The sequence below is a fragment of the Musa acuminata genome, chromosome BXJ1-8 (genome assembly GCF_036884655.1).
Source record: "Musa acuminata AAA Group cultivar baxijiao chromosome BXJ1-8, Cavendish_Baxijiao_AAA, whole genome shotgun sequence".
In the NCBI taxonomy this organism is placed as follows: domain Eukaryota; kingdom Viridiplantae; phylum Streptophyta; class Magnoliopsida; order Zingiberales; family Musaceae; genus Musa; species Musa acuminata.
Genome location: NC_088334.1, coordinates 51,125,927 through 51,150,919, shown reverse-complemented (window position 1 = coordinate 51,150,919; position 24,993 = coordinate 51,125,927). Strand labels below are relative to the sequence as shown.

At 39.7% G+C, this 24,993-nt stretch overlaps 3 protein-coding genes across 7 annotated transcripts; 1 reads left to right on the top strand and 2 right to left on the bottom strand.

Annotated features, from left to right (window-relative positions):
• The first annotated feature begins 5,112 nt into the window (after positions 1-5,112).
• On the top strand, positions 5,113-10,496 carry LOC135581387 (two-component response regulator ORR26-like). Of its 4 annotated transcripts, XM_065080935.1 has the most exons (6): positions 5,234-5,368; positions 6,306-6,581; positions 7,351-7,503; positions 7,634-8,023; positions 8,201-8,277; positions 9,072-10,496. In XM_065080935.1, the coding sequence occupies exons 3-6, from the start codon at positions 7,437-7,439 to the stop codon at positions 10,035-10,037; spliced, it is 1,500 nt and encodes a 499-aa protein (XP_064937007.1). In that variant the 5' UTR covers positions 5,234-5,368; positions 6,306-6,581; positions 7,351-7,436; the 3' UTR covers positions 10,038-10,496. The 4 variants fall into 4 exon arrangements, with proteins under 4 accessions (XP_064937004.1, XP_064937005.1, XP_064937006.1 ...); XM_065080932.1 differs by lacking the exon at positions 6,306-6,581 and having other exon boundaries at positions 5,113-5,371; XM_065080933.1 differs by lacking the exon at positions 6,306-6,581 and having other exon boundaries at positions 5,114-5,368.
• On the bottom strand, positions 7,712-14,943 carry LOC103995724 (glycosyltransferase family 92 protein Os08g0121900-like). Of its 2 annotated transcripts, XM_018830791.2 has the most exons (6): positions 14,502-14,943; positions 12,446-14,237; positions 12,323-12,381; positions 9,753-10,110; positions 9,218-9,663; positions 7,712-7,999 (listed from the first exon to the last, which is right to left on the bottom strand). In XM_018830791.2, the coding sequence occupies exons 1-2, from the start codon at positions 14,656-14,658 to the stop codon at positions 12,622-12,624; spliced, it is 1,773 nt and encodes a 590-aa protein (XP_018686336.2). In that variant the 5' UTR covers positions 14,659-14,943; the 3' UTR covers positions 7,712-7,999; positions 9,218-9,663; positions 9,753-10,110; positions 12,323-12,381; positions 12,446-12,621. The 2 variants fall into 2 exon arrangements, with proteins under 2 accessions (XP_018686336.2, XP_018686335.2); XM_018830790.2 differs by lacking the exon at positions 9,753-10,110 and having other exon boundaries at positions 9,218-9,303.
• Positions 14,944-18,903: 3,960 nt separating this feature from the next.
• Positions 18,904-24,691, bottom strand: LOC103995726 (probable carboxylesterase 16). The gene is made up of 2 exons (XM_009416402.3): positions 23,706-24,691; positions 18,904-19,733 (listed from the first exon to the last, which is right to left on the bottom strand). Exons 1-2 carry the CDS (start codon positions 24,401-24,403, stop codon positions 19,196-19,198), a joined length of 1,236 nt encoding a protein of 411 aa, XP_009414677.2. The 5' UTR covers positions 24,404-24,691; the 3' UTR covers positions 18,904-19,195.
• Positions 24,692-24,993: the final 302 nt, after the last annotated feature.

Genomic DNA, 24,993 nt, shown 5'->3' with positions numbered 1-24,993 from the left:
TTGACCCTCCCAAAATCTCGCATTGGCAAGAGCCTTGTGACCTAGGTATGTCATTTATTTGGTTTTCAAGGGAGGAGATACCTACAAGATTAATTTCTATCAAATTTGCATGAATACCTCCGTATGGGAGGTATTGAGTGATGTGAAGTCCTATCAAGGAGGCATTTGGTCACTCCTTTGTCTATCATTTTGTGGTCTTTCCATTGGGGTTTGTCGTTGAAACATTTCTTTCTTTACCCTTTTTTTTGGCTTGACATTTATTTATCTAACAATCACGTACTCTGGCCACAATGTAGCAGTTTGCCTTTTGCAGAAGCTCTAAGAAGGCTGAAGGCTAACTGATAACTTTGTAAAATAATCACGAGGGCTAAAGTCTACTGATGTATGTATTAATATGGACAGATGGAGTTGGGTCGGTAACTAGGCTAATTCATCATTAAACCTCCTTGTATATCTCTTCAAGAATTTCTTTTCCTCCTATCTAATAATAGCAAGGAGGGCAGTAGTGAGCTTGTTCGAGAGTCGATAACTAATAAAGTTAAGCTCGAACTCTATGACTAATTGCCTAAAGGAAAAATTGACTCTAGAGAGAGCTTAGTAAACCATTCACATGCAGCTACCCTTAAGGTAGTTAGGAAAGTTTAGCACATGAGTAAGTTAGTAGTTTTATATAATATCATTGAGATATAAAGGTTATGATGTGCTTTGAAGGCTCAAACTTTCCATCATACACATGAGTTGGATACCTTGAGGGATTGGTTCATAGTTGATGTCTCTTGTAAAAGGAGATCATAAGTATGACTCTATTAATAACTACTTTCTCTTCTTTATTTCCTTCCAGATATCTTGGGACTACTGGTTCATCTTATTAAGATAGTCTTGGAATTTGGCTGGGAGGCCGGTCAATTGGACGATCGGCTCATTGGGAATATCTGGCATTGGTGTCGGAATAGGAATTTGAGTCGAGAGAGAGGAGAATGCACTTCTTGCAACACTGGAGCATGAGTTGGGTGAGACTCAGCTACCAAGCTTAGGATTGGATTGGGTGGTGGAATAGGTATGGGGAATGGTGGAGTGAATGAGGCAGGTGGTGCTTGTCAAAAACTTAGGTGAGTTGAGGAAGATAAGGAGCAACGAATTAGAATATCTCGGTTAGCATTTGTACTTGAAAGCTTAAGTGGGGATAGTCATTATAGATTGAGACGGTGGTTGGTACGGAGATACTTAAAGGAAAGTTAAAACCTAAAAGAGTTGACACAAAATGTTCAATTATGATATTTGAGATGGTGGATTTAGGTCGGTCGACACCCCTGATTGACTCTTTATTTAAGATCGAGGGATTCAACAAATGGGCATTCGGAACCATTAGACTCGGTTCATTTAAGAGTTTCTACTAATTAGGATTTGATCAATTCGGACTCATAAAATTTTCATAAAACATGATTGGCCTCCGAGCACCAATGTAATAGAGCAAATTTTGATTGTCCAACTTGGAAGCCGAATAAGATTCGGCCTAGTTAATCTCCAAATTGATCTCTAGTAAAAATCTTACCGTATCGGATATCCAAACAAAATTATGTTGGGATGCTCTCGATAAATATCCCTCCAAAACTTAAGTCGATGATTAGTTGAATTAGTTAAACTAGTCAAATTGAGCGTGTATTGAAATATGTACCTGCGGCTCGTATTTATAGTCATTATTTTGGAACTCTTATTTCCGACCATTACTCGATTCGTTCATGGATGTAAAGTTCAGTAGTAACTGTCGTCATCATATGCTGAGCTTAGGATTACGTGTTTCTATCCACATTACACTCATTAAGTAATTGGTCATTTCAATCAAGTAGTAGCAAGTGGCGGCTGATCGAGTACTGGCCACGCAGGCTAGTCAGCTACGTGGAGCTAACGTGTTCTCCACATGGAATAGGGGTGTCAACTGATCGACCATGTGATCGGGTGGAGCCACGTGTAGAGCTGATGTGTTGGCCATGTCACTTGTGCCATGTAATCACAGGATCTCATTGGAGCAATACTCGGCTGTTCATATTCCTTTTCGTGAAGGTATTTTAAGTTGATTGTGACAACAGATGTGTTGGGAGGAAAGAATCTGATGGTAAAAGAATCAGCAGTCTTTCAAACCTGCCTTCCACTTGTTCCTTCCATTTCATGGTTCACTCTCACTGGAATCACAAGCCCAGTCAAACTGTGCTGTAATGGATTTATCCTGGAGAGCAGGAGGGTGCTGTCTTCTTGCCCAACTTTCTTTTGTGCATATTCTGCTGGAGTTTTGAACCTGTTCTGTTCTATGAGCCTCACCAGTATATCAAGCTCTTTGATCTTAGAGGAAAAAGCTTTGTCAGGTTTGTTCTATGAAGACTGAGATCCAGTAAATCAAGTCCCTAACATTGATTTCAGAAGACAATTGTCAGTAACCAAAGAAGAAAGAGGATCACAAATTTCTAGATTGAGCCATTTAATATAGACTTCCAACCTTTCTAGCCTATCTTTCCAAGCCATTGTCATCACAAATTTAGATGGCATCCATATATCCATCCCCATCCTCAAAACTAATGAGAGAAGGCTTTGGTATTGCTTATGGTTTGGCAAAGGAATAAACCATTCAATCACTTCCTCACCACTTCCAAAAGTTGTGCATTCCCATGTGGAAGTACCAAATGAGCAAAGTGAAGTATTCCAGCTTTGGATTATTTAAAACCATCTATGCCTTTCAGATAAGAAACATGATTTCTCCTCCTCAGTCCCATTTGCCAAACATCTCTTTACAGCCCCCCTCTATTTTAATCAAAGAATACTGGTAGTGGACATTTCCTTTCTCCTCCCACATTCAAAGGGTTACAACTTTAGCACCTTGAGGATTGAACACATCATGCTGCAAACCTTTTATCTGATTGCTCATTAGATTAGAATGGAATAATGCTGCAATCCTTTTTATCTGATTGCTCATAGAATCAATCTTAGTGTGGATAGTTAATTGTTGCAATGCTTAATGGCTGAACATCTAATTCTGTATTTGACATGACTCCACAGAGAAGGGAAAAGGATTGAAGCAGCAAATCCATGCTCAAGTGGCTCAAAGAAAAGATGGTCGAGGATGATTGAGATTAACAGGAGGAGATAAATTGGAATCCACTCATCTCATTGGCTACAAAGCTTGGTGGATTTTGTACTCCTTTGTTGGCCTCTTACTGTCTGATTTGTCTCTCCACCTACATGCATAAACAATCATCAGATAAAAGCTCTGCCCCTAACTTCATCCATCAATCAAATGCAGTGAATTATGAGAGAATCCATCAACTAATGGTTGTAAGTGCTGATTTAACAAATGTGCATTCTTTTCTCCCCACTTCAAGTTTTCTATTTGAAGGTCTTCAATAGGAACACTCTCCAAGTGGGTTCCAAATTCTCTGCAAGTCTTTCTGATCTTTGGAGAAGTATTTTATAAGGAGCACAAGTCATTTGTAGAAGTATGATATCTTCCTTTCAAATACTTTATACTTTCAACCGAGTTCTAGACAAGAAGATTTATAATAGTGGCAATAGGATTTGAATAATTAGAGTCTTTTTGATCAATTAATAGAAGAATAAACTCAATAGTTCCTATCGATACGAGGTTTGGGAAGGAACCACGTATGTCATATTAGAAGGCGGGCTGTAAATTTTATATGAAAGTTTACAAATAAAAGTATGATAAACGCTTCCTCGATAGTCATTCATCAAAATTTCAGATTTAAAATTCTAATCTCTCACCTATATTTTAATTTATAAAACTATTAAGTCATATATATATATATATATATATATATATATATATATATATATAATGATCATTACTACCCTAAGTTAATGAGGCTTGTAATTTAATTCAAGTTTGATCTTAAGATTAACTATTGATTAATCTAGTTAATTTTAATCAACTCTATGGAATTTAATTTTGGTTCAAAAGAAGCTGACAACCAAAATCCATATGAATGACCATCAAGACTTTCCCTCAATGACAAGCTTTTAAGCTTTGCATCATGGAAATGATAATGGACATGCTTTATGTCCCCACCCAGAGAAGGAATTAGAATGGAAAGAAGTGCCACCCACAATGATAAGATGTGCAGCATCAACTCACAGCATCCAACACTGAGCATAGGCTGCTTTGCTAGGGTTGTAGCTACTAATATTTGTCCACAGGAGATTTGCCACCATAACTTGCTTATCATTTGATGCATGACATTATACACCCTATTCATTATAGTACACTTTAGCTTATACCTCTCAAGAATTTTTATCATCCCTATTATGGTTTCTGAAAGAAATATACACTAAAGTCAATGACACCTTCTCACTCTAAAGAAGAAAAAAAAAAAGTTTTCTTGCACATCTTTAATCATAAGAACAAATATAAATCTCTAATCATCTTTTGAGCACAATATCCTATAAGTTGTTTGTCATATACAAGTACATATTTTTTTTATCAGTTTGATGTAGCAAAATACAACTGTGTCTGTTTCTTTCTTTTTTTTTTCTTTTCACATATGAATTTATGTAAATGAAGAATACCATATTTGTCATTATAAATTTTAATATCCAAATATTAAGATCATTCACTTCTAACCTTGTTTAGCATTAGTTTGTTTGGGTTAACTAAACAAATAGATATATATATAGTATTAGATACCTAAAATGCCCTCAATATCTTAGCATCATAATGTTTTTAGAACTAATGCATGCTGCAATTTCAACTAATAGCTCATTTGTTGTATCTATTTACGATGACTTCTATGCTATATCTATATATATATATATACACTTAGAGGGATAAGATGGTATATATTCATTAGAAAATTCTATGCTAAGACTTGGAACAATCCTTACTTAAAAAGGAAGTCGAAAAATCCACATCATTCGATGCGTTTTATTTTCTTATTGATCTTAAGCTAATCAAATAAAAATAAAAGGACAAATGCAATATGGTGTTGACATTGTTGTCTTACCCAATAATTATCCACTTAATCAAAGGTTCCCCCCCTCTCCTATGAGCCAATATATAATGATGCAAAAGGGGGAAAAAGAACCAAAAGTGGTGTAGTGGGCATTATAAATGTTAACACTTGCAGTGAGTGGCAGTTAACTGACGAGGCGCCAATATTCGTTACAAAAGGCTTCCCCCCTTTTGAGCCCTCTTTGACACCGAACTCTGCCCCCACCCTCCCTCTTCCCAACCCGAGAATGGGGAACCCATTGCCCTCCTCCAGAGCAGCCGAAGCCTTCCCGGCCGGCCTTCGGGTTCTGATCGTCGATGATGATCCCACCTGGTTGAAGATCCTGGAGAAGATGCTCAGGAAGTGCTCCTACCAAGGTCGTTTGCTGTTTGCCCCGATCGGTTGCGAGGGGAGGGGCCGTTCTTCTTCTTCTCCGTGTTTCCTCTCTGCTTTATTGTGCTCGATAGAGATTTTGGTGTGCAGCTATGGTGTTTGTAGTTAGTTCTCTTTGGTAGCGCCGCAAACTAGCTCCTCGGCTTGATTTGCTAGACCAACAGATTTGAGCGGCTTGTCACTCTTGCTAGCTTATCTAACAAGAGATACAAAATTTGTGTGATAATGTGATCGAGTGTTAATTTAGTTTTGTTCTTTGTGGTGAGATCGCGATTAGGTATCCAAAGTGTTGGGGTTGGCAAGTATTTTAGGATTTCTGGAGTCAAATGTTCTACGAGGATAAGGAATCATAGTATGAAAAACTCCTCGATACGAGGAAATCCTAAAAATCAGGATTCGACTTTCTATAAACCCTAAAAATCAGGTTTCTCTTTAGGGTGTCTCGAGGGTCGAGGGAAAATGTGTGAATTCTTCAAGATCTATGTGAGAGGATGTACATAGACAATTGTGCTTAGGGGGAGATAACTCAATGACGTTGTAGTGAAAATTTTGATTTCTCTGTTGATTTAGGTAAAAAAAAGTGTCGAATTACGTAAATCTTCTTTCTAGTATGTTTTTGGTCATTGATCTCTAAAATTTTTCTTTTCATTTCGAGTTATTCTCTCCCTCTTTTAACAGGAAGGAGGCTGCTAAATATCTGTGATTTACTTACGTTAAGTTTCATATTGATATATAGATACATATAAGGAGCTTCTTCTTTCACTTCCAAGCGATTAACGTGATCATTTGGGAAAGCATTTTGCTTCTAATTGTTTTTCATTAGATTTTGTGTTTAGTGGGTTTAGTTTATTTGGTAACATGAAAGAAAAGCTTTTACTGTTCCATATACTACCGTAATTACACACACATATATGTCTGCAGGTTCCATGCTTGCTGGAGATTTTTTGATCCCAAAGGTTTTGTGGAGGAGTTGAAGCATCTCACTAAAACTAAAATAATATAAGCTTGTACTTGATTTGGACCATGATATGTTCCCTTTCCACAAAGCTTGTTACAGTGATCTCCATGTCACTAGGCCTCTTCACTTGAAGTTTCTTCAGGAGCTTCTTAGCTCTGAAGTCACTCCATGGCAACCATATGATTTATCATTTTCGTCAGAAATGGAAAATTATGGTCAGCGTTACATAGCGATTTAAGGTCTGTCATCATAATACCAAATCATGACATTTTATAAACAAGACAAAAGAATATGTTAATTTTGTTCTGCATCTTACTTTCCCCATGAACAGATTTGGTCATGCATTACTGAGGCTGCTTACAAGCTGCAATCATTTTTGTTGACATGATTAAGGGTAATGGTAAAAATATATATATATTAATTTTGAGTACCCTCTGAATCATGATACTTTTGACTTTTGAGAAGGTATAATGATTTTCTCCATTGAATTTTTTCTTGTAAGCTAAATTCATTCTGCAAAACCTTTAAACCATGGTAAAAAGTATTCATCATGAGACTCCTAAGAAAGCATACTGACTTTTTGTTATTGAGCTTCTGCTGTGAGCTAAATTTATCTTGCAAAACCACCAAAATCATGATGTGCCAGTTGTGATGGCTTTTTATTATTGTGTTCATTATAGATATAATAAGAGCAATTGGTTTAACATATCATCCGGTATGAATTTGCAAATTCACTAGATTACTAAGTTAGAAATTACAACCATTTTTAGGAGACAGTTTCTTGCTTGACATAGAAATAACATCTCCTGCAAAAAATCATTGGATCTAAACCTGATGTGCCGTTTGTGTCTGAAACATGTTCCTAGTTTATACTTAAATCTCTACCTTGTCTTCATTAAAAAGTGTTGATGCTTCATTTCTTTTATGATATTTTCTTTATTGCCTATGTAAATGCAGTATATTCTTAAATGGTGACAATGCTTAAAATGAATGGTGCAATTTTTACAGTTACCACATGCAGTTTAGCAACAGATGCTCTGCACATACTTCGTGAAAGGAAAGCTAGATTTGACATTGTAATTAGTGATGTCAACATGCCCGATATGGATGGTTTCAAGCTTCTTGAGCATGTTGGACTTGAAATGGATCTGCCTGTCATAAGTTAGCTATCCATATCCAAATCCTTTATCATTCTAACATTAACAAATGAAATCCCATACCATCAATTTTTCCTTTTTCTCGCATAAGCCATAAGCATTGCTTATATGTCCATGTTCTATAATTTTTGCAGTGATGTCCATAGATGGGGAGACAAGCAGGGTAATGAAAGGTGTTCAACATGGTGCTTGTGATTACCTTCTTAAACCCGTGAGAATGAAGGAGCTAAGGAATATATGGCAGCATGTTTACAGAAAGAAAATGCAGGAGTTGAAAGAAGTAGAAACTCACAGTATCGATGAGGTCATCAACATCTTAAGAAATGGATCTGAAGATATTGAAGACAGACATCTGATAGATGAAACTGAGATGAGCTCCATGAGGAAACGGAAGGATGTTGACAACAAAGAGTTTGTTGACCAAGAGCTCAATGATCCTTCCACAGTAAAGAAGGCAAGAGTGGTTTGGTCCGTGGATCTTCATCAGAAGTTTGTAAATGCTGTAGATCAGATTGGATTCGACAGTGAGTATCAGCTACTAACTGCAGCCATTCTGTATAATCTTTTATTTGCTCATACTATAAAATTATTTTCTCTAGAATTTTAAGATGCTAATGCCTCTTTCTTCCATGATAATTTTTCTTTTTGAGCTATAACTATGATGGTGCTTTCAATTCCATAATTGTCATGTGTTCTGGCAGAAGTTGGTCCAAAGAAAATACTTGACTTGATGAGTGTTCCTGGCCTCACAAGAGAGAATGTCGCAAGCCATCTTCAGGTATGATCTTACTCCATTAGTTTTACTATTCCGAGAGGAGCATAACTAGTTAGCCACAATCAACATTCTTTTAATCTCTGTTTCAATGGCTACATGCTGTGATTACTCGAGGCTTGTAATAAAATGCAATCGACGAAGATAAGGAAGATTGAAAAGGTTGTTGAGAATATTCTTATGTTCTTTGTAGCAGAAAGAACCAGAACTATAACAATCACAAATAATTTGTATAGGTTTATGAACAGAAAGATAGGCTAAAAAAAAATTCTTGAGGAATTTAAATGTATAACGTAACATTAAGAGAGAGTTGGTGGTGGTGTGAAGAAGCTCAAAAGATTGCCATAATCATTAGTGAGGAGAAATTCAAAAAGTATACAACAGCTAAAGAAGTGGTAAAAAGAGTTGTGCGTCTGATAAGATACAAGACTTGCGATAGCTTTCATAATAAATTATATATTAAGGATGGTGAAAAGGATTAAGGAAAATATTAGGAACAGCTTTCAAGCATCAGAACTAAAAAGGGGTTGGAAATAGAATGCAGAAAACTTTAAACTAACTAGGTATTTGGTATGTCTTATATGGCTTACATGAGATTTTCAGATTCAGTGCTCACATTACTTTCTCTTTTGAACCGTATTGGATTTCTGATATTTATAGGTCTAGTAGTATGACCATCATTTTCTAAATTACATCATTATCTTCACTAAATACAGTTGGTTTTAAATTCTTTCATTATCTTAAGTTCTATTGTTTATCAGAAGACATGTAGAAGTTCTATTGTTGCATCATTTATGCAGAAGTATCGCCTTTACTTGAGTAGACTACAAAAGCAGAATGGAGGGACTTGTGGTGGAAATATGCAATCTGACCACATAAATAAAACCATCAAAGGAAAATTTGGACTAAAAAGCTCAACAAATGTGCAACAAGATTGGGAGCTTACCAAATATGCATGCACAACTGAGAATTTCCAGACTCATGGGATTGTTGCCAATGCAGCTCACATGAGTGAAATGAACAGAGTGGCACCTGCGCAAGTAATAGCAAGTAAGAAAGCTTTAGTGAATGATGCTCAGTTAGGTCTATTTCTTTCTTTCAAGGGCATGCTGCCAAGCATTAGGGAGAAGGCATGCAAGCCTTTGCATGATGAAAGGCCAGTGATGCAGCTCATGCAGTATCCAGAACAAGAAAACTACAGCGTATTGGAAGGCTACTCATGTTTGGCAAATCCTGATCGAGATCATGAGCCCTGTTTTGATCATTTTCCGTCTTCACAACCCTTAGTCACATCAGCCACTTGCACAAATGGTAAGGATATGAAAGATCTCTATGAAGTGAAACCTCTCCAGCCTGCTATGCCTCCAATGGCATGCATGATTGACTCGGTATCTATTCAAGTTAAACATGGACTAGTTAACTTACAAGACACTGGAGCAATTTGTAAACTAGAGGGATCACCAAGCATAGAAGATTGTTACCTTGATGAGACATGCAACCAAGGGTGTTTTCCTCTAACATGTGAGGTCAGTCTTAAAAGTAAGAGCGACACGGATTCTATGCTTGAGGATTTACATCTGTATTCTGTTCAGAAGCTCAGCTACTTGGAGAATGTGAGTTGTACTGGCACAGAAATATATCAGTACATTGATTCAGTGCCGATTTCTGAAGTCCAACGTATTAACTTGTGCGAGGATTCTGAACCCAGTGGTGAGTACTTATATGATCCGGTGGATTACTCAATTGATGAATACCTTTTTTCATAGTCACTCCCTGCACTTCTCTTCAAACATCTTTACTTGTCAGGAAGGATACTGCCCTTGTATCCATATTTAGTGCCTGTAATGGTGCATTTGCATTGTGGGAATCAGCATGATGGACACTATGGGGACATTGATGTTCATCCACTTATTTTAAGGATGTACTCTGGGCAGAAGTATAATAATTTATATTTGAGAAACATGTAAAGGAGGTTAAGTAAACTGATGTTAGACTGTAGCTAAATAATCTTTTCTTATCGCTCAAGCCCCTGACATTGATAATAAGTCCATCATCATTCTGCATGTTTGGCATTATGATACACATAAACTGAGTCAAAAAACAATCTCAGCTGCAGAAAAGAGGGGTTGCACATCTTTACATTTACTTTTAGTCCGTTCTGTTCTCCGGCATGTCTAGTTGTGAAACATTTTTTCTCAACTTAGTACCATATATTTCCAGGAAAATACGGCGATTGTCTTCTTCTTCACTACTTTGAGTTTGGCTCCTTTTTGTCATCTTAGGTCTGTGACATTTCATTTCATGCATGGATGCAATTACTGAAACAGCTACTAACATAAAAGAAACATAAGAAGCTCGATTCTGCATGGTTTCAGTTTTGCAGGTGTCATCTTATTATCTCTGTGTGTACTACTTTTGTAGGTCTTCATGAAATCTGTGTTTTATGTTAAGTATGTGAAATTTTTTTTATTTTTTGAAAATGATAACTGCGATTAAAGTCAAACTGGGTTTACAAATGGACCATATGAGGATCATCCGAAGACCAAAAAAATGGAGAACTTAAAGTTCTCCCAAAATTGGCAAGCCTGTGAGCTACCCCATTTGTGACCCGAGAAATATAGACCACATCGACAACATGAAGAAGTAAGCAAAGGTGCGAAATATCCACCAAAATTGTTCCTAATTGACTAACTCAAAAGAGTCAGTTTTGACACATATATTGTATGGTTGGAGTTCTGCAGCTTTCTTAGCAAACATGTTTGATTCTGCTGATATGGAGACTTGTTGCTTGGTTTATCTTCTTAGGTTTTATTGATCAGATATCTGCTCGCAATGCAGAAACAAATTCTTCTTTCTAAGATACTTTGGTGACAAAAAATGTACGGACATCACAATGTTACATAAGAGACTAATCGATGTTGTAGGAAAGAAATCTTATTAGCTGACTGTTAATGTCATCAGGATGTGAGATACGGACTGTTGATTCAGACCACTAATAGATTAAGATGTGAATTGGTCAATCTGTCCCAAAGCCTTGCTTTTATAGAGCAGCAGAATGTTCCTATACAATTATTAGAGTAACGTAGATAGTCTCTCATATATGATACGTGTGTCACGCAAAAATAATTTCCTTCGTATTGTAGAAGAAAACGCTCCTACAACTTCAAGGAAAGCTCTGTTGTCCGTGAGTTCTCAATATACCTTCGTTACAGAACAAACACGATAGTGCTTGTCAAAATGTTCACGCGCACGGAACATTCCAAACGTCTAATAAATTCGCAGACAAAGCTTTCGGCATGTGAGACAGTGTCCACAGCTCAGCCAAGTTGTCCAAACGTCAGGCTCTTCCCCACCCCATCCCTCCCTTGTCGAAGTCCTTAAAGCCATCTCAACCGGATGGGCACCTACCTCCTTGTGTTGCTGATATCTTATATCTTTTATCATCTGTTATCTAATAACATCAAGCAGCAGATGACAGATGATCAAAGAAGATCTAAGAAACCTCCCTTCATTGTAGAGTAAGAAAGGAGATGCAGTTTGACAGCAGGTGTCAACCTAACATTACCAGTTTTCTGAACCGTGCTGGTAGTGTTTATTGGCTTTGAATACACACTGGTGGAAAAGAAGATTCAACAAAACCCCTCTTCTGAACCATGGTGGTAGTGTGTATTAATTAGCATGTAGACCAGAATAATAATCATGGAGAAAATGTAAAGGTAAAAAGAGAGGCTGATAAGGTTGACTTTGGCAAAAGGAATATTTCTTAAAGGGAAAACAGTGATCTTTAGCTTCCACTGAAGCACCTACCTACCTCTCTCTCTCTCTCTCTTCAATATTCTTGCTGGACCACATCAAGAAAGGTGAAACATCCTTATCTAGATCACAAGTTAGACTGAATTACGACATCCTTATCTAGATCACAAGTTAGACTGAATTACGCAAACAATAGATCCTAATAAGCATGGATGCAAGTGTGTTCTGAAACCATAACAAATAGAGCTCAAACTGACGAGAGAGTAAGAAGATAAACAAATAGTTAAAAGGAACTGACCGCTAAGCTTCCATTCGATTCATCCCTTGTATCATTGCAAGGCGCTGTATTGTCTCCATCTACAAAAGAATAATTGTCTCATCTATAGTTAGAACTAGGAAGAAAAAACAAATTAAGACTCACCTTCAACAATTTTGCCAAAAGCCTCTTTTCCCCCTTGTTTCTCATCATCTACCTTCTCTGCATCAAAGCGAAGAATCGAATCAAATTCTTCCCCCTTCTGCCATGGGAGAAGACTCATCAACCTTCGACAATTGGCCAAAACCCTCTTTTCCCCCTTGTTTCTCATCATCTACCTTCTATGTATCAAAGTGATGAATCAAATCAAATTCTTCCCCCTTCTGCCATGGGAGAAGGCCAGTTCGTGGATTGGCGAAAGCCACAGAAACCCAATCCTTGAGCCCTGTGTCATGAACCTCACAAAATCTGCTTGGCCAATCCGATGGCTCTACTGCCTTTGTTCCCAAACCCGGTGCCCGGTCCTTCGATCCCACATTCTCCTCGATCTGCCAATCCACAACGTAGGTGGCCACCCTCCGATAAAACTTCTCCTTGAACACTTGCCACACTTGGTACTTATAGTGGTTGATCACTATAAGTCCCTTCTCCATGTTCACGTATCTCATCCCATCTTTCAAATGGAAATGGTGCACAACATTGATCAGAGAAGGATTCAGTACCTCCGGACGAACAATCGACTTGTGCCGCTCAGGCGCACTCAGCCTGCATGTGTAGCCCGCCATGACGCCTTCCGATGGCACAGTTCTTCTCCCTGAAGGTCCAAAACTGTGGCATGTTATCCGGAGCTCTCCGATCCGAGGCTTTCTCGAGTAGTTCCGAAGAACATCATGCAGTGTGACGTTCGTAGGAAGGTACAAGAATTCATCTACGTCGATGAATCCGACCCACCGGCAGTGACCTCTGGCACGAAGAGCACAGTGTGCAAAGCCTGCTTCCTGAGTCTTTACCCAGGGCCACAAATGGCGGGTGACATTGTAATCGGAAGACGTGTCCATGGACTCGAGCACCTGCTCTGTGTCATCATCGCTGTCGTTATCGTAGATGAACCACCGTTCGACGCCGAGGCGTGAGTGGTAAATGATCCACTCCGGGAGGAACCTGGCTTGGTTGCGCACCATCGTGCACACGCACATGGTGTGCCGGCCCTGCCTTCTGCTCGGCGAGAGGATCTCATGGTGGGCAACAGAGGGGAGGGTGACGGCACCGCGGCCCTTGGTCTTGACTGACACCAAGGGAGGATTCAGGACGGCATGGCTGCGGAGGCGGAGGAGGATGCTGTGTGGGGTGGGGCAACGGATGATTTCCTGAGCTGCTGTGACGACAGGAGAGGTCATGAAGTAGTTGGGCTTCACGAAGTTCCAGCCGTATACACACTCATAGCGAGAGGGGTCGGCGAGGCGGGCGGGACGGAGGTTGAAGCCTTTGGCAAAGACAATGGAGGAGTTGTCATGAGGATCGAGAATGGCGGCGTAGACGAGATGGTCCCATGGCCGTGGTTGGAACAGGGGGAGGTCAGGGGATAGGGAAACGAAGAAGCCACGGGGCGCAAGGGGGCAGCGGACGAAAGAAGGCAGGGGAGACGGGATGGTGGCGGGGAGATGGAATTGGGCAACAGGGGAAGAGGAGGAGGAGGAGGAGGAGGAGGATATGGTGGTGGTGGGATTGCTTGGGGGATAGTACAGGCAAGCAAGGTCCGATCTAGGGAGGGAGCCGGGAAATTGGAGGAAGAGGAGGACTTGATCCGGGAAGGAGATGGCTTCTTCGATACGGACGGAAGGAGGGTTGTCACTGCGATTCTTGGTGGCGGCGAAGGTGAAGAAGGAGTGGTCGGTGGCCATGGCATTGATGGCCGAGTTCTGCCATGTTGGGAGCATCAGCACCGGGCGGAATGACACTGTCCAAATTGAGATCAGAGTTTGAGACTGCTATATGCATAAATTATTTGCGCATTCGCATTCAAATCATGACGTTATGTTGGGTTGGAACGATCTGAGAGTATCAAGATAACCTAATCCAAGAAATCACACACGGTTCTTCCACACGCTTAGAGAAGGAAGGAGGTAAGGAAGAGAAACAATGGAGAACCGATGCAGAGATCATGGATCACAAACCATGATCGTTAGCAAATCAACGAAAGAACGAGTTCCATAAGGGTTACCTCCGAAGATTCGGAAGGTGGAGAAGGCGACAGCGGCGAAGAGGGCGCAGCAGAGGAAGGCGAACAGGAGGAACCACGAGGGCGACGCGGAGGAGCCCCTCGCCCAAGACCGCCCTCCGCCGGCTCTCCTTCGGTGCTTCATGGATGGCCTCATCATTTCCGGCAGGTGCGGCGGAGCTCCAGATCCAAGCCTCCTCCTCCTCTCCTCCCGTTCGCAAAGTGGCTCATGAGAAGACAGCCCGATCGCCACAGGACACCGTTGCAAGTGTCGGCTCCGGAAGCGCTGGTTATGACGAAGAGACGAATCACCCTCGCACGAGAGAGAGAGAGAGAGAGAGAGAGAGCGAGCTAACACTGTTTTCGGGCTGTCCTGATTAGCTTATGATTAGAGAGAGAGACGTATCACTGTCTTCGGGCTCCTCCTGCTTTCCTTATGATTAGAGAGATGAGGCATTTTACGTATTTGAAGAGACATGAGCAATGATGGAGGCTGGCTTTCGACATATTACCTCTTATATTTAAAAAAAATAAGATGGTTAGAATTTTTATATTTTAAAAAATAATATTAATTTTTTTATATAAAAAATATTTAATCTTAATTCTTCTCACACGTAACTTCATTGATAAAAAAAATTGTATACTTACTATCACGTATAAAAGAACACGAATAAAAAAATATATAATTTTACTTTTTAAAATTATTAAATTTTCACTCGCAAACCGATGCTTTCACATAAACCGTTTTCCTCCCCTCCCGTTCTCTCCCCTCCGACTACACTACAAATGATATAAGTGGCGATGTTGGTGGCTCGTAAGGTCGGTTCTTCGATAGAAGGTAACTCCATGATATTATGAACTAAGAGACCTCGATCCTCTTATGCTTTTCTTCACCTACTGCCTTTGTCATCATTACAGTTGCAGTTTGGCCTCCGACTCCACCAAACCATTTGTCATTGTAGAGAATTGAGCAATATCATATGCGTTAGCAGAAGAACAGAAAACAAAATTCCTTAAATTTTTCATAAATTATGTTCGTCGTCATATAAAGATTTATGTGTAAAATTCGTAAAACTGAAAACCACGCGTGAGATGGTTGTGTTATCTAGGGAGATCGTATATCTATGAATCCCTATAGAACTATAGGAGATGATGAAGGAAGTCAAACGTCTTCCTCTCTAGAGGTGATCCACACAATAGGGCTACGATGATACTCCTCAAATTTTCAAGTCTACTATCTGAGAAGGAGAAGGGGAGAGGAGAATAGGAGGTGACAATCAAGAGAAGCTCTAGCCTATGAACCTTTGGTTCCCTCATATTTATAGAGGCCCCCTATCAACTTAACCCTAATGGATCATGCCCTATTGAGTATTGGATCTCCATTCAATTACCCAAACCTCTTAGATTAATGGATCTCTATCCAATAATCTTTCATTGGCTCATATTAGATCTCATTCATACGATCCAATAATTTAGTGGCTTATTGGATATCCAATAAGATAGGGGCTCCGATCGATATCTCATATCTGAACCTCTGCTTGTCGCAATGCATACCATATATGTGTGACCCTCTAGGCCCAATATCGAGCTGGATTATTATCTCCATAATAATTCACTTGACTCGATTGCGGACGTACTAGGCCACTACGCTGCAATCCCCAAACGATACAGGAGAATCCAATCCATTGGACATATCTATCCTCAATTACCATGTACCTATAGTCTCTCATTTATCTAATACCCCAGAGATCGTATAGCGAGCATGATACTATTAGGCCCATACGGTTTCTCCTCGAGTCTCACTCTAATCGGATTCTCCTGGAGAACTATTTCTCTCTCAATTCGAATGACCATGGCTAGGAATTTGTCTAAACAAGAACATATGTGATATTCCTCTCATGACACTGAGAGCGGATGATCCTCTATCAACACTCAATAATCCTCGTAAGGTTAGCTACCACTCCCGATGACCGATTATACTAAATATGAAACTTTCATGCCTATAAGTTCGGTATCAAAGAATAGAGTACTCATATAGGACATCCTTAGTATCTCAAGTCTAAGGACCAGAAACACCACTAAGACGACGAAATCATTATCTGACAATAAGGCATCATCAACTATTCAGCATTCCGTGAGCGAATCAATCAATGAACTCATTCTCCAATGAGCACCTGCATTGTATCCCTAGTGTCCCCACATGAGCTTGTATAAGACCAGCTGCATCCATCATATGGATGGATATACAACACACTAGTCTGTCCGATTATCTCGATATCCCTCTTAAGTAACCTATGACCGGGATTATTTAGGATCTGTGTTTAAAGATGAATCGATCTCATTATCGTGGTCTCATCATGATCTGATTCCTTTGTACAGATCTATAGACATCACAATATATTCATACAACAAGCAATATAAAGTGATAAAATATCAAATAATAATAATAAACAAAAAGACTATGTATTAAGTCACATGTCATCACTTATGTGATTGGCTTACAAAGCACCTATGACCAGCAGTTATTCCCTTCCAGAAGCTAACAACGGCAAAACTTAAAAGAAAACAAGAGGACGAGTCCATAGCTACATGAGGTTGCATCGCAGCAACCTCTACAGCCAAAGGGAATAGCTGCTGCGTGGCGATGCTCAACACTAACGAGACACATCCCTCCTCAGCCTTATCTTTATCAATAACCAACTAGCCGAGATGATCAAGGACATCAGAATAGAAGACGAAGGCAGCACCATTAGAGGAGCATGCGTCCTCGTCTCCGGTGATGACGATGACGATGTCATTGCTCGATAACTCAAAGGAGTACGACATCATAGCAAGAGAGTCGCCACCACTAGTCTTCCGATTTTCCGTTGGCTTTTTTGCCTTCTTTGTTGGGGAAGACTTCACATGCCAACAACCGCAGGGTGTCTCCTATGCGAGCACACTTCACAGGTGACAAAACCTTCCTCTGACCACTTCCTTCCTTACAGCAATCAATCGCCCTCCCCCAGCCTCCCCTGACCACATCTATGCTGCCATCCATCTCAATGCCCTGCATTGGGTTGACACTGACGTGCTAGTCATCAATGCCGACCACTGATGGAACGATTAAAAAGACGATCACTGCGTAAGTAGGGTTCTGCTTCTATAAACAGGATGGCGGGTGAGCAAGTGCGGTAAACAAGCAGGATCAATAAAGGTGCAACGGGCGAGTAGGTTAGAAAGAGGAGGGAAGGAGAAAATCGATCATTGTCAAAGGTTTTATTCGGATCTCCTCTGTAATGCCAATAGCATCGTGCTCCACTGACATCATCATTGGTCTGATATCCGCAATGTAGCCGAAGGGGAGGAAACCGGAGGGAAGGAAAGTAGTTTCTCTGAAAGCCTCCATGCTATGAGTGACAAGTTTATATAAGATTAATAATTTAAAAGATAATAAAATTATCTTTTTATCTTTTTCATTCGTACCTTTTTTTACATGTGATATGTAAGTATTTCACAAAGTTACGGATAGAAGAATTGAGATTAAATATTTCACCTTTATAAGTGTATAGATCTCAATGATATTTTTTAAGGTATAAGGATCAAGATACCAATCATAGATCATAGTTAACCCATGCACCAATGTTCCATAAAACATCCATCCCAATTTTTAGGCCTTTTGCCTTTGTCTTTTGCCGTTAGGCCTTTGAATGCTTACAGTAGCCGGTTAAAAAAAAAAAAAAAAGCCATTATATGATATATGATTATAAACACGACAATAATGAGATGAGTAATATATTAATTACTCAAGAACTAATAAAACGTATCATTAAAACATTATGCAAATAGTATGATTACCCGAAAGTATAATGATAAATATGAGAAAAAAAATCAGCATACAATGTAAAATCTTTATTCATTTATCCCATAGTTTCACAGTTTATGTTTTGGTAAAACATTATGCATGATTGCAATCTTGATCTGTTTCTTTTACCTTTACTAATAACAAAATAATATAGTAAATTGGATGAAGGAAATCAACTCAAGACAGAACATAACAAATAAACCTGATGACAGTCTTTGCAGAATTTATTATGTTATCAAGAAGAGGTCATGTTTTTGCCAACCTTACCAAATGAAAAATAAGAAACAAGAACAGCAAGTCATATTAGACATGACTCCAAAGCTCTACGCTTATGCTTCAAACCAACGTCATAACAATAACAAGTCATAATGTCAGCCCTATGGAGACATTACTAAACAACTAGCTATGCTTGAGGTCATCAGAGCAATACTTACTTGTGCCTGACCAGCCCAATGACAAACAAAAGCATTTCCCTGCTTGTTTCCAGAAACTTAGAACTCATGGAGGCTCCACCAAGGCCGAGAAATAGCCGAGAAGCTTAATTATCAGATGAAAAAGGAGTGAGAAAAGGGCTTTGAAGAATTTTTTTACCATCATACTGGTTGATGTACAGTATTAATAACTAAATATGTTACAGAAAACACAAAGGAATAAAAGAATGATATCAAAGGGGAACAAAGTGACAATTACCGACCCAACCGCTTGCATGTTCCAACATACAAGAAAACAAAGACAGCAAAAGCATTTAAACTCATCAAACCTGATCATCTGATTCATCTAAAAGCATACAGCCTGGTGAAGCAAAACGCAAAAATGCCCTTCCCATTTAACTACTATACAAACTGCTGTATCTCTAGTATGAGAATTCATGTCCGCGGATCGATATATACTTCTTCACCCATATGGCAATATCGTCGGCACAGGCCTGTGCTTGAGGTGTCTTGAGGAGCATGTCAAGTGTGGCAAACTCATGAACTGAATCCTTGTATTCCAGGACTGGTGCATCAACATTCACCTTCCGCAGCTCCTCGGAATATGCAATTGCTTGGTCCCGCATCCAGTCATGTTCCGCAACTACTGTAAGGGTTGGCGGCATGCATTTCAGTGGTGGTCCCCTGCCAGGCACAAGGGGGTTTGCAGCTGGATGATCTAAACTAAATTCCCTCTCAGGTAAGAACAGCTTCCAAGCAAGTACGCACAGCGACTTGTCGTAGAAATAAGTATTTGCTAGTTTGATTTCTGAATGGGTAGCGATGCTTCCAGTGAAGAAAGGATACATCAGAACCTGGGCAACAACCTTAACAGGATCTATAAGTTTTCCAGCCTCGACTGCCTTTCGAGCCACAAAATCAGCAATATTAGCACCACAGCTCACACCAAGAAGAACACATCTGTTACAACAAAGTAGCCAACGGGTAATGCCAAGTAGTTCAAATATATGTTTTAATCCTAGCAGAACATGGATGGAGTACCGGGTAACATGGAATAGAATGACTGATAAAATATAACTTGTAGCAAGGTAGGCAATATCGAATGATACCATCCGGTACCGGCGATACGTACTGGTCCGACGGCATACCGATACGTGGACCGCTCGCTACCGGACGAAACAAAAAATAATAATAAAATAATATATATATATTTTAGAAAAAGGCGACGTTCGACGACGTCGCCTTTTTCGGATTTTATATATATATATATATATAAACGAGACGACGTCGCCCCACCTGGGAGAAGAGAGAGGCGACGTCGCCGAGTTATATATATATACCGAGCAGTATACCGAACGGTATACCGCTCGATATATAGTTTCGTACTGTACCGAGCGAACGTCGAAACTCCGGTACAGTACAAAATTGCAGACCTTGACTTGTAGCACCTCTCTACAGTAAGATTGAGTCATCATATCAGTTGAGGTGGACTCACCAGTTCAATAATTAATTTAGAGAAAAGTTTGTATGCATTAGATGCAGGTGCTTGCACTATACAAAGTCTACGGTCAAAGAAGTATGCTGTGACAAAGTGGTATCAAAAATATCAAAATAATTGGAGCAAACATGCTACAAAAGACTTCGTTGACACTTATTCCAAATGAATTTCACATTCTTCTGTGTCAAACTGGTAAAAAATGCTGTTATTTTTTAAAAGTCTTCTAGAAGTCTTCTATAATATCTAGCCAAACCCAAGAAACTTTTGATCTTCGAAACATTAGAAAGTCACTTCCAATTCATTGCAGCTTCAATCTTTTGGGGGTTAACATATATACCAACACTAGAAATTACATGACCGAGAAACATAACTTTATTGAGCCAAAAATTGCAGTTACTCAATTTGGCATACAGTGTCTTGTCATAAGATGGTGTTCATGTTCCGCGCCTCTTTTGGAATAGATCAGAATGTCATCATTGAACATGATTACAAATTTATCAAGATAAGAATGGAACATTCTATTCATGAGATCCATGAAAGCAGTTGGTGTATTCGTGAGAAGTGATTTAAAAAGGCGCTCGGGCGTTCGCTTGCCTTGCTCGAGCACCTCGTTTGAGGGCCAAGCGACGCACTTCAATGAGACACCGCCTAGGCACTCGCCCAGGCCAAGCATCGAGCGCTTCGGGCGAGCGCCTTATTGATATTAGGCAACCGAACTAGACTTTTTACGTCTGGTTTAGTTAAATTTACATTAGTTGGTTCAATTGAACCAACTAACACACGCAATTATATCAAAACCTACGCGCGACCCGACTCCCAACCCTATGCTTTCTCCCTCTGCGTTCGCCGACAACAATTTCTCCCTATACCTACGCAGTCGACAATTTCTCCTGTTGCCTCCGAGTCTTCCTCTGTCGCTGATCGAGTCTCCTCAGCTTCCGCTGTTTGTCTACTGTCGTTGCTACTATCCACTGCCTACTACTGTCCACGACGCGACTCCGCTGCCTCCTGCTGTCCGCAACTCCGCTGCCGCTGCTACTGTCTGCTGTTGTGACTGTTGTCCACTGACTTCTCACTGTCAGTTTTTACTCTTCCCTTCTAAGTGTTGTTAACAGTAAATTATTAATTAATGTACAAAAATAACTTTATTTATTAGATTAATAATATTATATATATTTATATTTTTAATATTTTAGAGCACCTCAGGTGTTTTAGGTCCTTGGCGCCTAGTGCATTTTAAATCACTGTTTGTAAGTCCAAAAGACATTGCTAAGAATTCGTAATGATCATATCATGTTCTAAATGCAATTTTCTATACATCTCCTTCACTAATCTTTAGTTGATCATACTCAGACCTCGAATCAATCTTTGAGTATACCCGAGTACCTTGAAATTGATCAAATAGGTCATCTATCCAAATAAAGGAATACTTAATTCTTTATGGTCCCCTGGTTAAGTTACCTATAATCGATACATAACGACATGGATCCATCTTTCTTCTTCACAAACAGGACAAGGGCACCCTAGGGTGATGATACATTGCGTTGAATAATAAGTCGGTATCCTACCTTTCAACAACTCCTTTCTAACTAAAGTAGTCCAATTTACAACAAATTTGGATATACTTATAGCCTAAAAATCCCTATAAAAGTTACGAAAAATAAGGAAAAACCTAATCCATACCTACTTAGACCCTAGATAATACTCCTAGCTATATGATGATATAACAAGAGGAACCAATTTCATCATAGAATACCAAGTTTTTAAAAAAAGATGATAAAATTTTTTTTCCCCAAACTAAAGCACTTATAAGATCTGGTCTAAAGAATTTTGTTTCCAAACTCTGAATCCTTTGTTTTATAAAAAAAAAAAGAATTTGTGGCGTGATTTCATTATGTTTGTCTAAAAATGTGGTCAAGGGGTATGATTCAGTGTGGGCATTGTAACTGAAGCAAATTTCACAAGTTTCAGGGATGCTATTGGTGATTATGTAGAGGTTATTCATTGTCAATATAGGCTATCATTTATGGTGGCATAAACCTGGAATATAGCAGGATATTATTGAGTAGTGCTGATGAATAGTTCAGGTCTACAGGAGGACATTTTATATGATTAGTAATAATAACAGCATTGCTTGGTTGTGGATTGACTCTAGGTCTGAAATGCTCATGATTGGGCAAGAAACAGATGTGGAAGGGGATAAAAAGAAACTCTTGGTGATGACTTCTTGTGTCGCATGGAAAGATTCAGGGTATCTCTGCAGGTGGTTTGTGTGAGATAAAAGCCAAAAAGGAGACAAATAGGAAAAGAAAGACACAGATCAGTATAGATAGAGGTACATAATAAAAAGATCCGGCGAATATAAAGATAAATCCTTATCTACCACCATCTGTAGGACACCTAGGAACATATGTGTGCTAATTAGATCCTTAGCCAATTCTCATAAGATAGCAGCCAACTTGAAAAGCTTTCCACCACTTTAACTAAGTCCTGTCTAACTACTTCACTTGGAATTAAGATATGCACCTTTGTCCTTTCGGTAGCCATCTCTGGACTATCTCCACACTGTCTCAAGAAAATTTCCTTTGATCCTTCACTAATCCCAAAGTTTCATGTCATGTCCTTAGGCTAAATCAACGTGTCTATGTCATGTCTAATTATCCTTCTTCACAATATTATAAAAATATTTCATATAATATTATTCATATATTTTTTTATATTTTTAATATAATATATAATTATGTTTTATTTTCAAAAAATATTAAACCTGTAGCCAGACCAGTTGACCCATGGTTCAACCAATAGCCCAATGATTTGAGACTTGACCAGGTCAGTATATAGTCCGGTTCTCATAATTATGGTTTAGACCTACTGATCATCATACCATCATTAACAAACAGCTTGTACACAATCTACTTATTCTAACCCACAAGATATGATATTATGTGCAATTACCTAACCACAAAATGATGTTCAATTGACAAATATATAGTCTAGAAGTTTTTTGATGATCAATATAATGTGTCACCTGTAAATGCATCTTAACACAAATAACAAAAAACACTTGCTAAAGCAATTTTACCACAGAAACCTACCGTAGAGACCGTCAAGGTGTAACTTTGAAGAGGGTGATAAAATACTTGAGAAACTAAAAGCTTCTAGAGTTCAGTGAACAGACTGTCATATGTTGCATTCAATTCTAACCAAATATGCAGTAGTCGTGCATATATATCCTTGTGGTATATTTCCAACCAAGAAAAAGCATACTAACATCCCAAAACACCAATAATTCAAGGTGACTACAATTTGGCATTTAACAGAATGGTTACGACTTATTCTACATAGACTCTAATAGATCTGCAAAACTTTAATCCCAAACAAATTAACCAAGCAAAAAATTCCAAAATTTATATTCACCAAAAGAAAACAATCACCTGGAAGGATCACCATGAGCTGCTAACCAAGGCTCGACGGAAGATGCACCGAAAGAATCGACAATCTGTGACCTGCTCGCATCCCCAAGGCCACCAGCCTTCGTGCTCTCCATCGACTTGCTGCACTCCGCCAGATTCGCCTGCTTCCCCAACCAATTCAGCACCTTGAATCCATCCTCAAAAGCGGCAGGGTACCGGCTCTCCGGCGCCAACCGATACCCCACAGCGATCACGATCGCATCCAACAGCTTGGCGATCCTCCTGCAGAAGAAATCGTTGGCCGTGGACGTATTGCTCCCGCCGACGAACGCGCCCCCGTGGAACTGCAGGATCACAGGCAACTTCCGAGGAGACCCGGCGTGGGACCCGCGGCAGGCGTCCGGCGGCGACACGGGCGGCAGATAGCCCCCGTAGGCCCCGCCGTTTTCGACGTGGCCATTGCAGGGGGCGAGGGAGGAGTCGGGGAGGAAGAGGCGGAGGGAGAGGGAGCTGAGGGGGTCGACGTGGATGTCCTTGGTGGCAACCCCGTCGGGGCCGAAGGAAGGGTTAGAGGGGGCGGCAGACTCGTCCGGGCGGGAAGCGACGCCGAAGGAGGCCTCCGTGCCACCCGTCGCCGACTGCTGCAGGAGGGTTTGGAGCTTGTGCTTGAGCAGTAGCTTGAAGAAGACGCTGTAGACCTTCACCGACACGCTCGGCATCGCTACCCACCGATCTCCGACGCTGGAATCCGCTCTCTACAGAGCATGTATTATTTGGTTGTTGGACAAGGAATTAGGGATACCAATGATTAGGTAGCGCGTCGGATAGATCTGAGAGAGAGCGAGAGAGAGAGAGGAGGTGGGTGGATTTGGATCAGGTTTGCTTCGATCCCTCGTTGTTCGTTATGGGTGGGTTTTGAGGCTGCCGATGGCCGAATTTTGAGAGAGAGAGAGAGAGAGAGAGAGAGAGAGAGAGGAAAGGGGAAGAGAGATTGCGGAGGAATTGGGGCTGGTAATCGGAAATGGATGTCAATGGGAGGGAGTTTTAAATATTATATAGTTTGATTAAAAAAACAAAAATCTCAAGATATAGTGGAGAGAAGAAAAGAACTCTTTAGAAAATAAATAAATAAATAAATATTGTTATTGATAGGTAACCCCTTATTTTATATAATTATTTTTAATATAATTTTACTAAATATAATCTCTTATTTCTTATGTTTTCTAATTATCATTATTTTATACAACTCATTTCATCGGTCGATCAATCATCACACAAACATCGATGTTATATGTCTATGATTGATATC